The sequence below is a fragment of the Coccidioides immitis genome (assembly GCF_000149335.2).
Source record: "Coccidioides immitis RS genomic scaffold supercont3.3, whole genome shotgun sequence".
Lineage (NCBI taxonomy): Eukaryota > Fungi > Ascomycota > Eurotiomycetes > Onygenales > Onygenaceae > Coccidioides > Coccidioides immitis.
The window spans coordinates 1042074-1063138 of record NW_004504308.1 but is presented as its reverse complement, the minus strand read 5'-3'; the positions used below and the strand labels follow the sequence as shown (position 1 = coordinate 1063138).

The window sequence follows — 21065 nt, the reverse complement described above, 5'->3', positions numbered from 1 at the left end:
ACCTGAAGCTTCCAGCAACAGGCGGACAACAAGCATTCCATTGACATTCGCCTCTTGGGCTCCCATTCGACTTCGCGCTTCTCCTTCGCCAGCTATAGAGAAAGGACGGGCATAGTTTCACTTCTCTCGGTTCCTGTCGCTGGCATAGCCGCTTTTACTTCAGCCAACTCCCATATCACCCTTCCGCATCGTCGTCAAAATGGCGCTTGACAACTACTTCCGCAACAAGATAGAGAGCATGAAGCTCGAAATCATCAAGGGCCAGGCTGTTTTGAGACGATTAGAAGCACAGAGAAATGATTACAACTCGAGAGTACGGCTATTACGGGAGGAATTGGGCTTATTGCAACAGCCTGGTTCGTACGTCGGTGAGGTTGTGAAGGTGATGTCGACGAAAAAGGTTTTGGTCAAAGTCCATCCAGAAGGCAAATACGGTGAGTTCACATCTATTGAGTTTTCGCTTTTACAAGAGGCTAACAGGGTGCAGTCGTCGATGTTGCCGATGGTGTCGATATTGCAAAACTTACGGTTGGCAAACGTGTGTCATTAATGTCCGACTCGTACAAGCTAGAGAAGATGCTACCTTCGTCCGTTGACCCCCTCGTCTCCCTTATGATGGTCGAAAAAGTACCGGATAGTACATACGATATGATCGGAGGTCTTGACCAGCAAATCAAGGAGATTAAAGAAGTGATCGAGCTTGGTTTGAAGCACCCCGAGCTCTTTGAATCCTTAGGTATCGCCCAGCCAAAGGGTGTCCTGTTATATGGGCCCCCAGGAACTGGGAAAACGCTTCTGGCTCGAGCGGTTGCTCACCACACGGACTGCAAATTCATTCGCGTCAGTGGATCCGAGCTAGTGCAGAAGTATATTGGTGAGGGGAGTAGAATGGTCCGAGAGCTGTTTGTCATGGCAAGAGAACATGCACCCAGCATCATATTTATGGACGAAATCGATAGCATTGGATCGAGTCGTGTGGAAGGGAGCAGTGGAGGTGATTCTGAGGTACAGAGAACGATGTTGGAACTTCTCAACCAATTAGATGGTTTTGAGCCGACAAAGAACATTAAGGTTATTATGGCGACGAATCGCTTGGATATCCTTGACCCTGCCCTTCTCCGACCGGGACGGATCGATAGAAAGATTGAGTTCCCACCACCGAGGTAAGTGATCGCTAGATATTTGAAAATTTCCTCCTCTCGCATCTATCTCACCACCTGGGGCTTCATATAGTGTCGAGGCACGTGCAGACATCCTCCGAATCCACTCCCGCTCGATGAACCTTACCCGTGGAATAAATCTGACAAAGATAGCGGAGAAGATGAACGGGTGCTCAGGCGCAGAACTCAAGGGAGTTTGCACCGAAGCAGGGATGTATGCCCTACGAGAGCGACGTGTACATGTTACGCAAGAAGACTTCGACCTTGCGACAGCGAAGATCCTCAACAAGCATGACGACAAGGAGGTCAGTCTTGGAAAACTCTGGAAGTAGACAGCGTAGGTGGTACATGAATGGTATATTTGAAGCGAACAGGATCAATTATAATGCCTATCCCCCCGCGCGAGATGCTATGTTATTTCAGTATCGACCGAAAAGAACCAGATAAGTAGCTGCCACGAAAGCTAGAATGAACCAGGATTACATGCGTTTTGCCTCACGAGGCCATCTGTGGGGCAAGCGGGCTTCTCACTGTACATTATGAAATGATGCACATGGCACCTCTTGGGTTTCAAGGTTACGATCTCGTTGCTAGGATGAAAATCGAGCGGCATCCTGATGAGATTCTAAATTTTGCGGCAAATGAGGACTCGTTGAAACATGAGTAATGAACAATATCATCTAAATCATCTTGCGGGCTAGAGTAAAGCAATTTTCTATTATGAAAAGTAACACCACAATCCAGACGTGCCACTACCCATCAATTATGCACGCCTCTCGCAGCGCTGATGATGAATGGTCGGCCACCTTGGGGGGGTGTGGAAGCCAGGGCAGAGCAGGCGGTCGGGCTGACAGAGTGTCCACGCAAGCTGCGAACGGGAGGACATCAGGCAAAGCTTGACGGAGGTCGGGGTCCTGTTACTATTATCAGTCGGGTTTCCCTGTATACATTATGTATCCTGGAGGGGGTTCTCCGGACTCCATGGTTGGCAGTTGGCAGTTGGCAGTTTGGCGGTGGAGCCCGTTGCCCACTGTCTCAACAAGCGTGATGCCAAACTGTCCGCCCAGCGCAGGCGAAGCGGTATAAATTATGATGTACAGTAAGGATGCACGCCGAGAACCCCAGGCCCATCTGGTGTGTGGGATCGCTTGGGTGGTTTAGTGAGTTCGGTGTCTGCCGGCCCCTGTGGGTTTGTCTTGTCGCCTTATTTGGTTATGCCGGTCATTTCAAGATGCGGGAGATGCAACTGACCCGTTCTGCTGCATTTCGCCTCTTGAGATGAGTTACATGTCGCGCCCTTGTAGTTGCATGTGAAGGCTGAAGTTTATGCGGGAACAGACGCCTCCCGTGAGCATCCCAACTGTGTGTCCGGGACGACTCCATGGCCTCGATGTGTGTCTCTGTACGGAGTAACTTATACGGACAAGATGGGGCATCCTCGCGACGCCGGCATTCTGGCCAATACTGCCGCTGCACCATTTTGACAAGGGAGCTCCCCTTCCATTCAACCATCAAGTGAAACCATCCCGCCATCAGCTCACTAGCCCAGCGAGCTAGTTGATACATGCGTTAGTCTTGGTCGCATGCCGAGCTGGAGCTCCCCTTGATTGTTGAGAACCCACGTTGCTTCCACTGTTGCTGCCCCATGATCCTGGGCCTCTCTGCTGAACATTCCCTTTTCCTCTCACCGCAAAGGTTTTGGGTCTTTGTCCTCCCTTCTGGAGCAGATGCCAACCAACAGGTGACCTCTTTTCTGGCTTCCCAACCATCGCCTCGTTCATAGGCCAGTAGTTAATCATAATTTCTAATACGATCCAATTCTTCTTACGCTCCGCTATTACTCTTATCATCCCATCAAGCTTTATATTGCTTTTTTGCAGCTCTCTTGCAAACTCCCCCAGATTTCGCTTTGTTCCCCCCCAAAGTCTCCCTGATTTAATATCGCGTCGCCACCTGAGTCAAACTTCTCGGCTCTCGTCTTCTGCAACTGTTTCTACTCCGTACACGATCCTCAGCATCCTTTTCCACTTCATAATTGTTGACAACCTTTTTTTTTTCCCTTTTCTTTTCTTTTCTTTCTAATTTTTAGGCTCCTCTTCTCTGTCTGTTGTCATCATTTGGCCTGGAGCCCAAAGTTTTAACTTCAACAGCCATCCGGATACTTTTTTACACGTGACGAAGACTGGTCTTGTTAGAACCAGAAAGTTGACAAGCTCCTGCTCAACTCTCTGGCAGTTGTTGGTTTGCAGCTGCTGCTTACACTTCACCTCCCTGCTCGCCTTTGTTGCTGGAACAGAAGGGTGATATGGCACAGGGGGAGCTATGGGCTACTCTACTGACGGCTATTAACCCTATCAACGCCAGCGCAATGCCGGTTGTCCTGCAGTCTACTATCGATCTCCTGGAGGCTGAACTGGTCAAGGCGAGGGCCGCGCTTCAGCAAGTCCAAGCTGAACCGACGGTTCCCGTTGCCGAAAACGTCACCGCTGGTGCTATGGAAGCGTACAAAGTCCACTTGGTTGGATGTGCTTCACGCAAGCAAAGCAACCATTCTTTCCTGCCCTTGATAGATGATTCTTTTGTGCGCTATAGCAGCATGACTGCTCGAAAACCATCTCGAAACTGTACTGCCTTGGCGGACATTTTGTCGAATTCCCTTGTGATCGACCATCTGGCCCCGTACATGTCAGTCGCGTCATTGCTCTCCCTGGCATCGACCAACAGGACCATGAGATCTCTTGTCATGGATACGCCTTACGTCTTCCGTCATCTGGACTTGACCCAGTCTCGTGGTGCCCAAGTCCCGCTTATCAGCCCCATCGATCGCGGAGGCACCGTTTGGAGAAATGAACGCATCGACGAGTCTCTAACTGAAGATGAGTTCTACTCCGGCCCACTTCGAGGAATTTTCGACGACTTAGGACGAAGAGCTATCCTCCAAGATGTCCGCACCTTGATATTGGACGGTCTTTCTGTTCCAGCGGATTTAGTCGCCGAAATTGTTTTGAACGATCGTTTCAATGTTTCCATCCTGTCCATTCGTGGCTGTCTGAATTTGAACGAACGTAAATTGATGCAGACGCTGCAGTATGCGGTAAGACCTGGTCGCGCAAAGGGCACGCCAAGACTGAAGGGCATCTACCATTTCAGTCCGAAAGATTCTGATCAGCCTTCGTGCCACCAGACGACCCTTGGCAAGCGGCGTCGGCCCGACCTGGCCCAGACTGGCCACCACACAAACCACGCATATCACCCTCATCACTCGGAAAAGGATGTTCAGCATCGCCACGAATGGTATAAGCCTTCTGGTCAGGTACTCAAAGGCACAATAACCAATGGATGGGCCCAAACATTGCAACTCTGTGAAAGAATAATCTCATTCGATGCCGTTCTCTGCCGAAGCCCGAGACATGATCCGAATTCCTTCACTGGGGAAAATTCCAAGCGGATAGGTTCATACCTTCAACCAGCAATTGCTACCGTCGCGCTTGGGCCAAGAGGATGTGAAGGATGTGGCACTGCTCCTGAAGGCCCCGCTGTCTGGGGCTACTCTCCGGAAGAGTATTTCCCACTGCTTGCACCCCCTCCACTACATTCTTCTCGGATCGCCGTCGCCAAGAATCCCGCGGTGTACAAGAATGAATCACCTACGCTGATCATGCAATGCGAAGACTGCGTCCGGAATCGCTTGTGTCGCCGATGTAACCGATGGTGGTGCTCCGACTGCTTGCAAGACCCTGAGATTCTCAGAACCCCTGGTACTGCATATCAGCCGCCGGGTATGTTTGCTGGCATGGAACAATCCAAGGAGTGCGAATTTTTAAAGGTATTTGATGGTCTCTGTATTGAATGTCGAAATTAGCTCGTCGATCCGTGACCGGAGGCTGGAATATTCGCTCTCACTTCCCAGGCTCCTTCCACATGAAGTGGAAATGAAGAGTATGCCTCGTTGCCCTTTGCTGGAGCGCTATCTCTACATTTCTCACAGCCCCTGCCGCTACAATACCTTAGCGACGGGCACGGATTTCCTTACAGCATAGACTCTGCACATCTCCTTGATAACTGTGAGCTGACTATCTTGACAGCATCCTAGGCAATGTGTTGCCAGAGACTGCTGGGAGTGCGGGCCCACGGTAAGTTATAGTTCCATGCATGTCATTAATAGGATGCACGACTTTCTAATCAAACTCCTCCTGCCAGTGCACTCGCTGTATGATCGAGGTTATTCGCACCTGCGAAATCTGCCAAGGAGGATTTTGCCTAGACCACAACGATGGCTGTTCCCAGACCAAGGTACGCTTTGGGCAAATCTCCCTATCAACGGCCGGCGGGATAGTACTGATATCACTTAGTGCGACTGGTGTAATACACCAAGACGTGGTGGCAGGGTCTAACCCTGTAAAAGGGGTTGATGTCATTAACATCACCAGCGAATAGTGGCCGTCCTTTCTACCCGCATTTGGCCCAGATATCACGTTCTACACCATATCCAATGGGGGGTAATACCGAACGCGAAGTTAGACCCAGATCCCAACAATCAACCCGCGTTCGACTTGACTCTTTTGTTTCTTTCATCAAGGGCCACCGAATTGAGCGATTCGCCCATTATGCCCCCGCGCACTATACCCATCGTTTCTTCTTATCGTCTCTTCGCTTTGATTCCTTTTACTGCTTTTTTCATCGGCCTTTTGTCTCCACGCTATTCTCCACTCTCGGATACGACTATTCATTTTCTACCGACTCTGTCAATGTTCACTCGATACTCGTTTAATCAATGACTCCTTCTACGGACAATTCGCGCTCATGATGTTTCCAAATCGGACTTAAGAGGTTCTTGAATTTTTTTTTTTTTTTTTTTCCTTCGTTTCCTTTTTAGCCTTATCGTTTTTACGGATTATTAGCATGACGTCGTGGGTGGAATAGGTATTTCGGCTGTGTGGTTTGTTTTGTCACGGGGGAGCAGAGTAACATTTGTTGGAGCACGATTGGAGCGGATGCTTGTTCGGTCTCGGTGCTACTACCTAGATACATCTCCATTCTTCTTATTTCGGTACAGGAGTTCCTCGGGCTATGCGCTTCTTCTATTGCTTTCGGATGGAGAGGCGCTGACTTTTTTACATACATAACATTCATACATACCTCACTCAGTCAAACCTTTCTATATTCAGATACCAAATACGGAGAGGCATTATGCCCATCTTGGGGGAACGATTGTATCAAATCATGACCAAGATCATGCAAAGTATTAATTTCGCGATTCAACAGGGATCCAGAAAAGCAAAATTAGCAAAATGGATTTTTACGGGCTCAGCTGTCCTTGATCTGGTCGCAATTTGTAGAAATTAAGTGATAACTGCTTTGGTTTCCTAGTTTTGGTCAGCACCTGAACATTGCTAGCTATGTTCACTCCAAAACCGCTAATGCGTATGTTAGGAATACAGGTTCAACAAGTGTTGTTTGACGAGCATAGGAAAACACATTTGTAATCATGGAACAGTTTAAGCCAAAATTAGGAATTAGTGAGAGGCTCTGTATTGAATTTAACAAGCCGCCGAAGTGAAAGAAGGTTCACAATAAAGACGTTGAATGGATACACTGGGGTAAGCCCTGGCTCTGATAGATTCACGTGATCTCTACTTTACACTTGTAAGGAATTGCAAACAAAGCAAACAGCCGATAAGCGGAGCCGCTGATTACATCATCTTGGCGATGAGATGCTTCTGGAAGTTTGTCGCAGCATCGCTGTCGAGGGTGATTTTGGCAAAGCATAGCGGTCGATGAAGATGATGGCCGGGCTGGAACCCTGCTCATACCTTCCGATTCTATAATCCTTCCTTTGTCTCACCTCATAGCACACGCCTGCGCGAGCCCAACCCATGGAGAACCCGCTGAAGTGGTCTGCTTCTTACTTCGTCGCGCCGCCGAATCGCTCCCCAAAGAAGCTCCGTGGTGATAAAATATGTCTGCCTCCTTCAGCCCTGGAGAGCATTCTGAGTGCTCTCCCCGCCCCGTCCTCTTCACGCGACTATAACCCTTCTGTGTTTGAATCCTTCAACCGTTATACACCCTCCACCTCCTTCGTCAACAATGAAGGCCGCAACCAAGGTCGGGAGCTTCCGTACCCTCTCACATTCCGTATAGTGAACCCCAAAAATGGCCGCGTCATTCATTCGGGTATCCTCGAATTCTCCGCCGAAGAGAACGAAGTTGCCCTGAGCCCCTTCCTACTTCAAAGTCTTGGAATACACCAGCCGGAACTCGAGTCGCATCCCCGCTTATCGGACCTTGGACAAGGCGAGCATGCTGCTGAAGACAGTGGCCGAATATTGGGCCATGATCATCCCAGACTTACTATCCATGCCGTACAGCTTCCCAAGGGAACGTATGTTCGATTACGCCCCTTAGAACCGGGATATGATATCGACGATTGGAAAGCTCTGCTGGAGCGTTATCTGGGAGCAAATTTTACTACTCTAACCGTCGGGGAGTCATTGGCAGTCCATGGGCGCCCTGACGAGGTATTTCAACTCCTTGTGGACAAGGTACAACCGGAGGGTGACGCCATCTGCGTTGTTGATACGGACTTGGAAGTCGACATAGAACCCCTGGACGAAGAGCAAGCTCTGGAGTCAGAGAGAAGGCGCAGGGAAAAACTGAGGACCAAATCTTTGGCTAAAGGTGGAAAATTACAATTTGGGAAGCGGCTTAGTGCCGAGATAGTCGTGGGCCAATACGTTGACTATGAATTACCGGAATGGGACCGCTCAGAGCCCATTGAAATCGAGTTGGATGCGGAGGACAATACCGACATTGACCTCTTCGTTAGCCCCTTTTCTTCTCGGCAGAGAAATCGGCCTAGAGAAGATGAGCACGTCTTTGGTGATTTCTCAACCGAGTTTCCGAAACACGTTCAGATTCAACCCACTAATATTGAACTTGAGGGTGCGGAGGCGATCTACATCTCGATATTTGCCCGCCCACCGGAGGAGGGAGTGGGCAAGGAAGGTCAAGCCTGGAACTTTTCCTTGCGTACTAGCGCGTCTACAAAGGCAGAGCAGCTAGGGCTTTCCGACCCTCAGTTTGGCTCCCAGAATACTGAAGACGAGCAATGCCTAAATTGTCATCAGTGGGTCCCCAAAACAACCATAGTCTTGCACGAAAATTTTTGTCTCCGGAATAATGTATTATGCCCGAAATGTCAAAAAGTTTTCCAGAAACGATCCGCAGAGTGGCAGAGCCATTGGCATTGCCCTCATGATGAAGCCAACGGAAATGATGCATATAGTAAGGCAAAACATGATACTATCTTCCATACAGAAGAGCCGTGCTCGAAATGTCATTATAAAGCCCGGAATTTGCCCGACCTCGCTCACCATCGCACCACAGTTTGTCCAGAGAAGCTTATTCTCTGCCAATTCTGTCACCTCGTCGTCCCACAAAAGGGCGACACTGACCCGGACGTCCTCGATCCCGAGGTTCTTTTATCGAACTTGACACCGCATGAATTCGTCGACGGCACGCGTACGACGGAGTGCCATCTATGCAATAGAATTATCCGCCTCCGAGACATGAACACCCATCTGCGCCACCATGACCTTGAACGCCTTTCCCGCCCCCCACCCCGAGTATGCAATAATCCCAACTGCTGCAGCACCTTGGATGACCCGGTCAAAAGAGGTAAAGTAGCCGACAATTCCCTAGGCCTATGCAACGTCTGCTTCGGCCCTCTTTACGTCGATTTGTACGATCCAGAAGGCAAAGCATTACGGCGCCGCATAGAGAGGCGATACTTGTCCCAAATGCTTAGTGGCTGCGGCAAATCCTGGTGTCGAAACGAGTACTGCAAGACTGGCCGGGCAAACATGGGCATCAGCAGCGTGTCCGCGAAGGAGGCGCTGGCGTTGGTTAAGCCATTGATCAACGCAGTTTCGATTCCCGTAGGCGGCCAAGATCTGGAGAATACTTCGCCTTTGTATTTCTGCTCTGATGAAAATAATCAGACGAGGAGGAAATTGGCGGAGTTACTTGCTTCGGAGGCGGGTTACGAATTGGGCTGGGGCGTTGCGGCGATTCAGGAAGCTGGCGGTGATATTGATCGGGCAAAGGATTGGTTAAAGAAGTGGGCGCCGAAGAAAGGCGAGAAATTTGGTGATCAGAAGTAATTGAGTGGCAAGCACACACTTTGAAATGGTAGTTACGGATATATCCCAGCATGGAATTTTTTGTGATGATGATATGACAGTTTGCATAAATATTGCATTAGATATGTTGGGCATCTGGCGAAAAATATCTCTTTGCATTAGAAATAGAGTACAAAGTCCAAGTATATCATTATCACATAGTATTTGGGTATACATATACGCGGAAATACCAGATGCAAGGACACCATATAATAGGAGATCCGTACATATATCCACGCCAACATCACCTGTAAAACTCCAACAGAATTTACCTATAATATGCCCCTTTGTTTTTCGATCTCGCTGGTCCGCCATCGATTCTTGTCCGTCATATCACAACACGGCGAGACTCATATTCTCGGCGAACCCGAGGTAAACATTCTCTGACCAATTTTCGAAGAAACCGATGCGTTCCCCGCTATAAAATCGACAACCCCCCCCCCCCCCCCCCCCCCCCCCCCCCAACCAAAAAAAAAAAAAAAAAAGGAAAAAAAGAAAATGCTGTGGGTAAACCACCCTCCTTTTTTAATTCTTCTTCAAGTGCCAGCGGTTGTCGCGGCCAAAGTACCACTTCCTCTCGACGAGAAGATTCCCATAATCCCAAACACCACGTAAAACAGCGCCAACGGATAAGCCACCAAAGCTCTCATGCCTCTCATCCTCGCAACAGCGCAAAACATTCCTGAACTACTATACGTACACCACCCCACGGCGGCGGTGGTGAGGAGATATCCGAACATCGTATCCATAGGAATGAGAATGCCCACTAGGCTTGTTAGCACTAGTGGAAGGAAGCAATAACCCAGCACGCTGGCGGAACGAGGGAATGTTAACGTCGATGAGAAATGTCCTGCGTTAGGATTTGGTTTGTGGTGTGGGTGGTAGCCGCTGGGGTCGGCGGATGAGACGTCGGTGGGACTGGGGGTGTCGAGGGTGGGAGACATAAGGCTGAGAATGACATGAAGGGCAACGGTGCCGAAGACAGCGACGCCGTAGATGTAGCCGTAGAACACTTTACCGGAGAGAAGGAGGAATGTGCCGTAAAGTAGGATGTAGAGGAGGGCACCGTAGAGGTCGCTGTCGTCCATCAGGTGTTGATCGATGTGGGCAAAGGGATTCAAGACGGTGAGTGTCTGATAGATGGTCAGCGATTTGGTGCATTGGTAAAATGCAAGACATGTAATTCCATTGTCGAGGTCGAAAGCAGGTTTCGAAACTTGACTTCGCGCTCCCAGACAGCTCAACTGAGCTCAACCAACCTTTGTTCTTATATGCTCAAAATTGACCCCCAGTTCTTCCAACAAGGGTGGCTCTCCTTCATATCCTTCCGTTCCAAAAGCTGCCAGCCATCCCATTCTCAAACCACCCTGCTCGCCCATCCTTCCACTGACACCAGCCGCTGAGCCTCCGTAACCACCAGCGCCGTAGCCGCCTGCTCCACCACCGACGGGGAACGCGGGGGCGGAACTAGATGTCATGCCATAGCCGCCATATGTTGCCTGTGACGGTGTGGTGTGTCCGGAGACTGATGAGTACGATGTAGAGTAGAATTGAAGGTTCTGTGCGGATTGTTGGGGGGGAACGCCGTAGGGCTGTTGTGGTTGCTGGGAGTAGAATTGGGCCATTGCGGCCGAGGTTGGTTATAGGGAGCTAGTGCGACGGTTGATCGAGGGGGATCGCGAGAGCGAGTATCGGCGATATGTATTCTAAATGAGATGGTTCAGTTGCTTTGAGGGTAAATGGCGTGGTGGGAATCAGGTTTGAAGCGGGTGTTCGAAGCTTGATGAACGAACTTGTGTGGTTGTTGGTGAAGTGATGTGTGCCACGGTGGAAACTCGAAAAGCAAGTCAGCTCAGGCACGCAGGCAACCCCCTTTTTGTTGCTGCGATAGAAATAGCAACAGGCTGTTGGCTCTATTGTTTCTAATTATTAAAAACTTGTTTGTAGCAACCCTGGCGCTGTTTATGACTTTATCTCGACGACACACCACCGACACGGCATTTGAAGGTAGAACGGTAACGGAAAGCCTTCAGGAAGAATTTAGGTTTGCCATGTATTTTTTTTAAAGTACAAGATTACAGCATATTCTACAGGAAGCTGATTCCAATACCAAGCTGTAGCCCCTTCCTACCCTCCTCCCCCTTTCGTAAGACAAGAGGCAAGGAGAAATTCAGCTCAAACCTTGCCACTGGGTGAGCATACACCAGCCCGACACCGGCGGCCGTGCTGGGAAGGCCATTTGCGAGCTCCGAAAGCGTGCTAGCTACGCTCTCTCTGACCTCTTGTGGAGAGGTGGGAGAGGCACCTTGCGGTGTCTTCAGAGCCAGTAACCGCCCGGCATTGACAAAGGCTTGGAGCCGGAAAGGCTTGTCAGCACCGACGCGTGGAAGAGGACAGAGCAAATTAGCACTGCCGGCAGCGTAAACGTCACCGCCTAGCGCGTCTGGACCTTCGCGCGGACCAAGTCCTGAAATTCTGAAACCTCGTACATCCGTCGGACCTCCTAGCTGGAATCGGTCGTTGATCCGAGAGAGTTGGGGCTTGGAGTTGGAGTCCATGCCTAGCGGATAAATAAGGCCGGCACGGAAGCCAGTGGTGAAACTGATGCCGCTATCGCCCTTGAGTCCTGGAATCGGTACGGGGACCGCTGCCTGGGTCTCTATCTCTGATTTCCAAAATGAGACATCACCTTTCAAGGGGCCCCATCCCGCTAGTTCACTTAATGTTTTAGCGTAGAAACCCTTTGTCGGCAGGATGGGATTGTCTCGCTGATCCTTAGTCCAAGTGTGTGAAATGCTTGTTTTCACGCTGTCGCCGGCATTTTCGCGCACGGACGGAGAGGCGTTGCCTGCAAGGCCCGTAACCTGCCTCCAGAATCCATTCAATCCTAGCTCATGGCGATGACCGGCGGCACTCATCCAACGGAGTCTGCTCCATGCACCCTTGACCACTTCCTCATGACTAGCCCATGACTTTTGTGTGTCACTTGCAAGGGCACCGATTTCAAATCGAAAGTCAGGGTCACTGAGGATAGGAGTTTCAAACGTCGCTTGGTAAGCCGACCTTGTTCGGGTTCCCAAGGAGGCATTGAGGTTTAGCGTTTCCGCTCCGCCAAATATGTTGCGCCATAGAGCGTTTGCGTACGCGGAGCCCTCGGCGTTTCCTAGATCCGTGCCGGTTTTGAGAAGAAATCGAGATCTCTCCTTGACGGATAGGTAAACGTCCAGGTCGGTCGGTGTGGTGGACGGGTCAGTCTGGGAGGGCTTGTCGAGGTATACGGATATCGGCTGCTGAAAGATATCTGAAGTCCGAATTATTTAATATCAAAAGCAGGTGATTACAGCGATATATGAGCTTCCAATGGCTCAACTTACCAAACTTGTGGAGTTTATCAGTGCAGGCGCCAACTTCCTGGAGAGCTTCGGCGAGAGTGTAGGGATGGTCCTTATTGGAGCTTAACAGAGGACTGAGGACCTTCTCCAGAAAGCCTTTCCGAGTATGCGAGGCATTTAGTACTTGGACCGACGAAATAGTGCATGGTAGGGTGGAATTTTGATCAATCTAGAGGCGGGTATGAAAGTAAGATCTTAATGGCCGTATTTCATAGCAATCAGGCGGGTAAAACATCCGGGAGTTCTAACCAGCTCTGCTAATCTCGTTTGCGCTTTTTGATATATGGTATGTATCCTCTCATTCACAGCCTGCTGCCGTTCCTCCAAGACTTTCGGATCTTCGTTCTGTTTCCGAAGCCGCTCGAAAATCTATTTGGTCAGACTGCCGTCAGCGCATCGAACCAGTCCCGTCGGAACGAGAATAGAGATTAAAACAAAGTGACACATACGCCGTCGTCATCTTGAAGTGGTGACGCCATTTCGGCTCCGTCAATGGCTCAATGTCTGCGCAAAGTCGCACTCTTGGAGCCATCACCACCAGATGTTCCCAATAACTTCCTGTCCGCTCACGTGACACCGGCCCTCTTAGCCCTGTAAGGACCAACTTCTTCGGGGATGCTACAAGTAAGATGGATTTACATCACGCTTCATCGAACAACCGCCGCTATTCACTCCTTTGTCAGTCTTTCATTTTTCTGGGGCAAAGATTGGACATCTCGTCTCCATTCCCAAAATCAGAAACTGTTTGTTGACAGCCACCCCCGAAACCCCTCGTCCAATCTGCCGGCATGGCAAACAAGGCGGCGACTAAGCGGGTCAGTTCACCAAAGGCAAGGCCATCACGGAGAGGCTAACACTTTGTTCTATCAGTTGACGCGCGAATACCAAAACATTCAAAAGAACCCTCCGCCCTATATCACTGCTCATCCCTCAGAGTCAAACATCCTAGAGTGAGAAATTCCCAACGCCCATTTCTCTCGAATCTGGTCTCTAATCATATCGCTTCATAGATGGCACTACATCCTTCAAGGTCCCCCGCAGACACCATATGAAAATGGCCAGTACTGGGGAACGTTGATGTTCCCACCAGACTATCCATTTGCGCCGCCTGCCATCCGCATGCACACCCCGAGCGGTCGGTTCCAGCCCTCCTCTCGACTCTGTCTCAGTATCAGCGATTTCCATCCCAAGTCATTCAACCCAGCGTGGGAAGTTTCGACGATCTTGATAGGACTCTTGTCCTTCATGACCAGTGAGGAAATGACGACAGGAAGCGTCAGTGCATCTGATCCGGAACGCAAACTACTCGCTGCACGGTCACGATGGTGGAATTCAACGGGCGGGGGATCCCATTCTAATGCCGTTCCCGGCGTGACGTCGACCATCAAAGGCATCGCAAACATCAAAGCGGGAGACGGTGGGAAAAAGTTTCGGGCAGAATGGCCCGAGCTGGACGAGGAGAATTGGAAGTGGATGAAAGACAACCGTATTGACGTCGCCACCGGCCAGATCCTCCCTGATCCCAACGCCGCAGCCACGAGCTGCGCTCCAGAGACAAGTGCGCTGCGTCGTCGGCCCGCGGGGAGCACTGCAAGCATAGGGGCTGTCATGGAGGGAGGGCAAGTCGCCCGTGATGTCGGTCAAAGCTGGTTCCGTCGGCACAAGGTTTGGGTTGGAGTCCTGATGGTCCTAGGCTACGCCTTGTTAGCACGGCTGTTCGACGACATTCGTGTCTAAAGCACTGTTCGTAGCGCATTTTTGTGCGCCGGGAGCCTTTCTTTCCTTTCGCCTATTCAAACGGAGCCAGGACTGCACAGCAACCGGACTCCACACCTCTTCATGTCCACTGCGACATTCGGCAATATTTCATGTGGTTGGGACTGGGATGGAAAGAGTTGAAATTCAGCGATGGGATTCGGATGCATCTAGCGTTTTATTTTATTTTATTTTTCCTTTTTTCCTTTTTTTTTTTTCTTGTTTTTGTTAATGGATTGTAGACCGAATTTTTTTTTTTTTTTTTTTTTTTTTTTTTTTTTTTTTTGATAATTTTTCGTGCTGCCACGACGATATACCCTTGTCGTAGCCTACGGAGTCGTGCATGTATTTCATGTGTGTACTGTATCTACAGAGAATCCATCGAAAGGCTGTAGATTTATTTATTTATTTTTTATAATCGCGATACAGTCAATAAGTCAGTTAAATATGGTCTTTGGAGAAAGGGAGACGTGACGACATTTTATATTTGCGAGAGGAGGGGATGGGAGCAAGCTCAGGGGAAGGTTACTTCCGAGGTGCAAATCCGATTCTCGATGGGCCCCAGGCGCGAGACATTGCATGTCAGCGGGTGATTCGAGCGAGGATCCTTGCCTACTTGCATCTGCCGGGATGGTGGCTGTTCGTGATGATGGTTCATTATTCATTGTTCATTGTTCATTGTTCACTGTTCATTGTTCGGCTTCGGACACGCGAAGAGCCTGGAGCGTCCCGATCGGGCAACCGTTGGAGGTGGCGAATGATCTGTGAGAAACAGAAACAGGCCGCGTTAGGCGCAGGCTATGAGATTTTCGCTTGGAGTCGAGCATCCACTTCGCCAGGCCATTCCGTCTGCAGGGTCGACAGAAGGGCTTTGCTCGTCGATCCATTGGATGTCCCCCCGGGGCGAGGACTTCGACTCAAAACGGCCTTCTGGCGCAAGAGCCGACAGCGGGCGTGGAGTTGATGTCGAGAAGAGAAAAAGCAAGTCCTCCGTGCGCCGCCAGCGAGTCAGCAGCCACTCCAGCAATGGGATCTTCGTCCGGGATGGCTCGAGTCAAACTAAATCCTAACCCTACCCAAACATCATCCAACTCCCGTTCTCCATCCCTTCACCGTCTTCTTCGCTGCCGAGAGCTTTCATCGTATGTATCGTCAATCACCTTAGTCATTTGTCGAACACTCCATTATTGTGTACACCCCCACCCCCACACAACCGGTCAGTTCCCTCCAGGCATCTCGTCCCCCTCCGCGACACCCTGGTCCATCCCAACTCTCCCCCAATCCAGGCCTCCGGAGTAATGCACTACTCCGCTTAGGGCTATCGCAGGTTGCTAGCCGTGTTCATCTCCCGTGCAGGCACAAACGGTGCAACGGAGCAAACGGGGCCACATGGCCGTTCACTCCCGGTCTCCGTTTGACGTATCGCAAGGAACGCTCCTCTACTGCATAACTCTGGGCCTTGGCTGACGCTGAGATCTCTCTTTTTGTCTGGCCACGATGGACCAGCCCGCCAGGCAAGGGAACAGCAGCGCGTCATCCCGTCAAGCTCCCTGTACGTTTGGTCAAGATACATGTCTCTGTCTCATTCTTTGGCCTCTCCGTGTTCTCCGTCCCGGGTAGTGGTATAGCACAAATTTTGAGCGCCTTTTTTGTCTCAATCTGGACCATTACGCCGATTGCCGGATCTTCCCTTCTAGCCCCTTTTCCCTTTCTTATTTTTACGAGTCACCTGGTTTTTGCTCTTGAGTATTGTCTTTGCCCCCAGCACAGTTCCCCCAACGGGCCATTTCGTCTCGATAAGTCGGGGTTCACAGGAATTCATTGGTGGGTCTTCGGAGACTTAACCTTAAGAACCGCTGCAACCACAAAAAAAAAAAAAAAGGGATCAGAAACAACAAACACACCAAAGATCTTTCTCCATATTTAGTTTTCTTATCTCAATTGGAGAATGTAACACCCAGATCCACTAACGTTGAAATCGCGCTTTTTCCCGGTTTAGGTCCAAAAAAGCCAATCCCTGCTAACGACTTACCCTCCTTTACGTTTATCGACCACGATGACAACTTAGCTTCTAAACGCATCAAGGATGCGAACGCCAGAAAGGCGATTCGATCCCATGTAATGCGCGACGTCCGCCGGCGAGAACGACTTGCCGGCTTAAAACGAGTTTCTAGAAGAGACAAAAAGGTTCAGGCAAGCCCCGATGCCAAATCTCCCGACTCCGGTAAACAGTTACTACGGCCCCGTTCAGGTGCACCGCTTGGTGTTGGGTCAACTATTGTAATACCCACAAGGTCAAGAAAACCTCCCTCATGGAATCCACCCATTATTGGCTCCCTGTCGGACCACGTTCCGAGCCCGTTCTCGGAACCGGGGGTATCATACTTTGATCCCTTCTGGAGCCTACCCGGCTTTGATGACATCAAACCCGTTGTTGACAGGCTTATGAAGCATTGTAAGTTGCAAGAGGACTTTCCTTCTTTCTGTTTTTCTGACCCTTTTCTTTAATTATCAGAACTTGATAAAAACCTTATGGATTAAGTACACTCAATACAGTGGATTAGTCCGGGTTGTTCTGATACTTGTTCATCTTGATCTATTACAAACAAGTTGACACAGGACACATCCCCTACCTTGGTTGGATACATTTCCATTTCCGGCAATATGGAAAGGAATATAGAAGCATATCGTCTTCGCATACTTTACCTCTTCATATCACCTCTTTTATTTCTTTACGTTTATTGTAATTGTCTGCTGTGACCATCACTTACAAGGCAAAGTGGCGCTTGTAATGCTACCGATGACATTCCCGGTCGAGGCGAGACATCCTAAAGAAGCCCACACCAGGGTAGGACTCTTTGTCGCGAATGCAATGGCTGAGCCTGGGCCATTTTTCTCGAATCTATGCCTGGCCGCGGCACACAAAGCCATTCTTCGTACGGAGATCGTTGATTATTCGCAGATGGACAACAGGGTTGTGCCTGAGGCAGATCTATATGTCATGAAGGCGCAGGCCCTTAGGGAAATGAACAAAAAGCTACACAATCCTGAGACCGCTGCAGATCCCGCGGCCTTCGAGACTGTCATATTTTTAATATCTGCTGCTGTGCGTTTCTTCTTTGCCGCGGTTGTTATCGAGCCACATTCACTCCTTTCTCTCTATGGCCCTTTCGTCTTCGTCGACTGACTTTGGCGTAGGTAACGATTGGATTGTTTAATGAGGCTCAAATGCATTTTGAGGGTGTGAAGAAGATGGTGGAATCCAGAGGAGGAATTGCGTCGCCGAGCTTCGAAGCAACTCGCACTCTCGGCGGTGTTTTGCTGTTAGTAGTTTCCATTAAGTGCGTATTTGGTTCCATATCTGACTGGCGATTCTAGGTGCGATGTTAAAATTGCATGCGGACTGTTGCGTCGTCCATACTACCCGATAACGTGGCATATACAGCCAATGTCCCCTGCTCTTGCGTCCCGAATAGCTCCCGCTAAAAAGTCCCCTTTAAACCGGGTAACGTCTAGGTTACAGAACAGTCCCTACCTTAGCGATACGCTGAAGGCAGTAATTGCAAAAATACGTGAGATGGTGCTTCTTGAGAATTTTAACCGCGAAGACCCCATAGGCCTTACGAGTGAAGAGCTTGAGTTTTACCGCCTTCGTGTCCATGAACTAGAGCACGAGCTCCTGGATTATCCCTATCGGATATTCAGCAAGGCCGGCACCAAGAACGACGTCACCATACCCCCGGTAGAAAACGTTGCCCGCTTAGCTTGTATCTGCTACATTAGCACCGGTTGCGTAGTTGCACCGCCCAATTCCGGCGTTGGAAGAGCCATAACAACCCATGTAAAGGCGGTTCTTGAGAGGTGTCCACCAGACAGGCCGACTAGACTGGGTGATGATTTACTCGACCTCTTAGCGTGGGCTGCCTTCCTCGGTGCCTTTCAATCAGGCGACCAGTTGGAGCGTCCGTGGTTTTTGCATAGAATTAGGCATATCGCGATGCTACGGGGCTGGAAGGACTGGAACAAAGTCGAGGAGGTGCTTCGTGGGCATATTTATGTGCCTCATTGCCATTTGGGATTTTGGAGAAGGATATGGAACGATGCTATGACTATTTCGGTGGTTTTTGAAGAGGATACTGAAATCAAAAATGAATAGAGACGATGCTGCAGCAGTAGTTGTCTGACATTCCTCGTGATCCTTAAGATTCGTACAGCGAACGGTGGTGTCTTATTTCTTGGAATGTAGTGAATTGGCTCTGAGCACTACGGTCCAAATGCGCCTTCTCCCGAAATTTCCTCCTTCGTTCCTTTTCTTCACTGGGTGACCTTAGCGGGACTCCAGGGCTTGACTGATGTCCTACCTTAACTAATGTAATAGCGTGTGTAGCTTTTACGTCTTGACTACGGAGTACTCCCGAAATCACTTTGCGTATCACGTCAGTTACGGAGTAGTTAGTCACTTCAACGACATTCTCTTGGGGCCTTATGTCATATCACGTGAACGTAGCTTAATATCTAATCGAAGATCTTTTTTTGGACCGACTCGATCGTGAATTTGTCCAGATTTCCTTCAACACACTAGGTTTAGGGGTTTTACCAAGAATAGCAACAGCTCTTATCTTATCAAGAATTGGATATTTGAAATAATTACAATGGGATGGTTTTGGGCTTCACCTTCTGGTGGGCACACTCCCACCGCGCAGACCCAAGTTGCTCCATCAAATTCGCGCCAGGTGAGCACGGCATACACAAATTTTTCTCAGAAATGATATTCGGATCACTTATGGGGAAATTAACTTAGTCCACATGCCCGGTAATGCATAATACACCCGATCAGAACCAGTCCCAATCCTCATGTCCCGTTCGCGCATCCGACTCCCCCTTCTACGTCGCTCCGTCGTCCGCGAAATCCGATTCGCCTCCATCTGCCTCATATCCAGAAGAACAGCAATCAACCCTTTCAAAGTTAAATCCCTTGAATTACATGTTCTCGAATATCTCGCAATCCCGCGCGCCTAACCAGTCCGTTGACTTGCCCGTTGAGCGAGAGCTTTCTTCGATTCCTCGTGCTGATGGCGCAGGCGGGAACTGGGAGTATCCCTCCCCGCAACAGATGTATAACGCCATGCTGCGTAAGGGATACACAGACACACCGCAGCATGCGGTCGAAGCGATGGTTGCGGTGCATAATTTTTTGAATGAGGGTGCATGGGAAGAGATTGTGCAGTGGGAGAATACGTTTTCCAATGGGTTGAAGAGTGGGTGGGACAAATGTCGGCGTGGTTCGGAGAATTTGGAGATGGAGTTGGAGAAGGAGAGAGTCCTGGGGGTATCAGCTGAGCAACCGAAGTTGGTGAGGTTTATGGGACGGCCGCAGGAGAGGACGCCTAAGGCTTCGATCTTGCAGTTGTTGGGATGGGTGTATCCAGCGAAGTTTGGGTAAGTGCTCAACTCTCCCCCTTGAAGAGTGGGCGGTTTTTCTTTTTCCGAGAAAAGTTTAGTCTGACCTGGTTGAACTTGGTAGCACTCCTCCGCCATTCGATCGTCATGACTGGTACGTCTTGCGCAACACGCCGTGGGGACCGAAAGAGGTTCGCTACGTGATTGATTATTACTCTGGTCCACCTGAGCCAACTGGCGAGCCGGTGTTCTACCTCGATATCCGACCCGCTCTTGATTCACCTACCGCTGCTGTCGAGCGATTAATGAAATGGGGCGGCGATGTATGGTGGAGAGCTAGCGGAGGCTCCGTGAGAGAGTCACACTAAAAGAAATCTCAAATATATACCCAACTTTCGATCATGATTGTAAGCCCGATAAGTCATTCTCAGGGCTTCAAAGCACAAGAGCAAAATGGGGTACGGTGTCTTAGCCTTGGGTCTTTGGATCTCATTTTTGTATTTTCTTTCCCTCCATTGTCTTAATAGTGTGATGTTTCTATTTTGTCAGAGGCATGCCATTTGACCTCTCGGAGCTTTCATATGTTCCTCCTTATCTTTCTCAGGCCGGATCAAAACAAGCCTGACTTGGAGTTTTCGCAGTGGTTGAAGGGAATGGGTGCATAACGATGACCGCCAGGCCTGGTTCTCCTCTCTCAGTTCTTTTCTTGTTTGTATAGGTATATATGTTATCCATTTGTCCCCAAGTAATGTTACATTAAGCCATAAGATTAATTTGCCTCACACCCATATTATTTCGGCGAGAAGTAGCGACGATACAGTCTTTCAACACCACAACAGTCGCATGAGGAAGAATCCATCACATGGACACAGTTATGCTGGACACTGCAGATAAGAATTTAAATGATCGACAGCCCCAAGGCAACGGTGCCCTGCCAACTTCAGCCTTATGCTCGCCAGGGTAAAGGAGAGTCCGGCCTCCAATTTGTCTATTCCGTACTACAGAGGATTGGAAATGAATATAATAGCCTGGCTTTATGACACTCTCCAGATGTAACGGATGCCCATACGATGGGGCTGGGTTTGTAATATGTCGCCTTGATATGGTGATCGATTCGGAGAGGTCATCTGAGCATATAACGATTTGCTTATTTTACTGTACTAGTTGACTTGACAGAT

The 21065-nt window shown here is 49.6% G+C and overlaps 9 protein-coding genes across 10 annotated transcripts; 6 read left to right on the top strand and 3 right to left on the bottom strand.

The window, feature by feature from the left end:
• Positions 1–40: 40 nt before the first annotated feature.
• Positions 41–1542, top strand: CIMG_08529 (26S protease regulatory subunit 8). Its single transcript, XM_001241365.2, has 3 exons — positions 41–434; positions 488–1163; positions 1234–1542. The coding sequence occupies exons 1-3, from the start codon at positions 200–202 to the stop codon at positions 1490–1492; spliced, it is 1170 nt and encodes a 389-aa protein (XP_001241366.1). The 5' UTR covers positions 41–199; the 3' UTR covers positions 1493–1542.
• Positions 1543–2247: 705 nt separating this feature from the next.
• Positions 2248–2807, bottom strand: CIMG_08530 (uncharacterized protein; the record flags this gene model as incomplete). The annotated part of the gene is made up of 3 exons (XM_001241366.2): positions 2248–2343; positions 2412–2713; positions 2783–2807. 3 exons carry the CDS (start codon positions 2805–2807, stop codon positions 2248–2250), a joined length of 423 nt encoding a protein of 140 aa, XP_001241367.2.
• Positions 2808–3465: 658 nt separating this feature from the next.
• On the top strand, positions 3466–6336 carry CIMG_08531 (uncharacterized protein; the record flags this gene model as incomplete). The annotated part of the gene is made up of 4 exons (XM_001241367.2): positions 3466–4986; positions 5246–5293; positions 5361–5453; positions 5513–6336. The coding sequence occupies 4 exons, from the start codon at positions 3466–3468 to the stop codon at positions 5552–5554; spliced, it is 1704 nt and encodes a 567-aa protein (XP_001241368.2). The 3' UTR covers positions 5555–6336.
• Positions 6337–6948: 612 nt separating this feature from the next.
• Positions 6949–9520, top strand: CIMG_08532 (ubiquitin fusion degradation protein). Its single transcript, XM_001241368.2, has one exon. It carries the CDS (start codon positions 7037–7039, stop codon positions 9320–9322), a length of 2286 nt encoding a protein of 761 aa, XP_001241369.1. The 5' UTR covers positions 6949–7036; the 3' UTR covers positions 9323–9520.
• Positions 9521–9876: 356 nt separating this feature from the next.
• Positions 9877–10965, bottom strand: CIMG_08533 (golgi membrane protein; the record flags this gene model as incomplete). Its single annotated transcript, XM_001241369.1, has 2 exons — positions 9877–10473; positions 10600–10965. 2 exons carry the CDS (start codon positions 10963–10965, stop codon positions 9877–9879), a joined length of 963 nt encoding a protein of 320 aa, XP_001241370.1.
• A 395-nt stretch (positions 10966–11360) lies between these two features.
• Positions 11361–13239, bottom strand: CIMG_08534 (mitochondrial outer membrane protein). The gene is made up of 4 exons (XM_001241370.2): positions 13182–13239; positions 12982–13101; positions 12715–12901; positions 11361–12641 (listed from the first exon to the last, which is right to left on the bottom strand). Exons 1-4 carry the CDS (start codon positions 13209–13211, stop codon positions 11428–11430), a joined length of 1551 nt encoding a protein of 516 aa, XP_001241371.1. The 5' UTR covers positions 13212–13239; the 3' UTR covers positions 11361–11427.
• A 182-nt stretch (positions 13240–13421) lies between these two features.
• On the top strand, positions 13422–14469 carry CIMG_08535 (ubiquitin-conjugating enzyme E2 6; the record flags this gene model as incomplete). The annotated part of the gene is made up of 3 exons (XM_001241371.2): positions 13422–13547; positions 13603–13682; positions 13743–14469. Exons 1-3 carry the CDS (start codon positions 13521–13523, stop codon positions 14467–14469), a joined length of 834 nt encoding a protein of 277 aa, XP_001241372.2. The 5' UTR covers positions 13422–13520.
• A 943-nt stretch (positions 14470–15412) lies between these two features.
• Positions 15413–18643, top strand: CIMG_13193 (the record flags this gene model as incomplete). Of its 2 annotated transcripts, XM_004444949.1 has the most annotated exons (5): positions 15413–16039; positions 16487–16942; positions 17268–17593; positions 17686–17810; positions 17866–18643. In XM_004444949.1, the coding sequence occupies exons 1-5, from the start codon at positions 15985–15987 to the stop codon at positions 18641–18643; spliced, it is 1740 nt and encodes a 579-aa protein (XP_004445006.1). In that variant the 5' UTR covers positions 15413–15984. The 2 variants fall into 2 exon arrangements, with proteins under 2 accessions (XP_004445006.1, XP_004445007.1); XM_004444950.1 differs by lacking the exons at positions 17268–17593; positions 17686–17810; positions 17866–18643 and having other exon boundaries at positions 16487–17217.
• Positions 18644–19052: 409 nt separating this feature from the next.
• CIMG_08537 (cytochrome c heme lyase) lies at positions 19053–20660 on the top strand. The gene is made up of 3 exons (XM_001241373.2): positions 19053–19220; positions 19289–19926; positions 20012–20660. The coding sequence occupies exons 1-3, from the start codon at positions 19140–19142 to the stop codon at positions 20253–20255; spliced, it is 963 nt and encodes a 320-aa protein (XP_001241374.1). The 5' UTR covers positions 19053–19139; the 3' UTR covers positions 20256–20660.
• Positions 20661–21065: the final 405 nt, after the last annotated feature.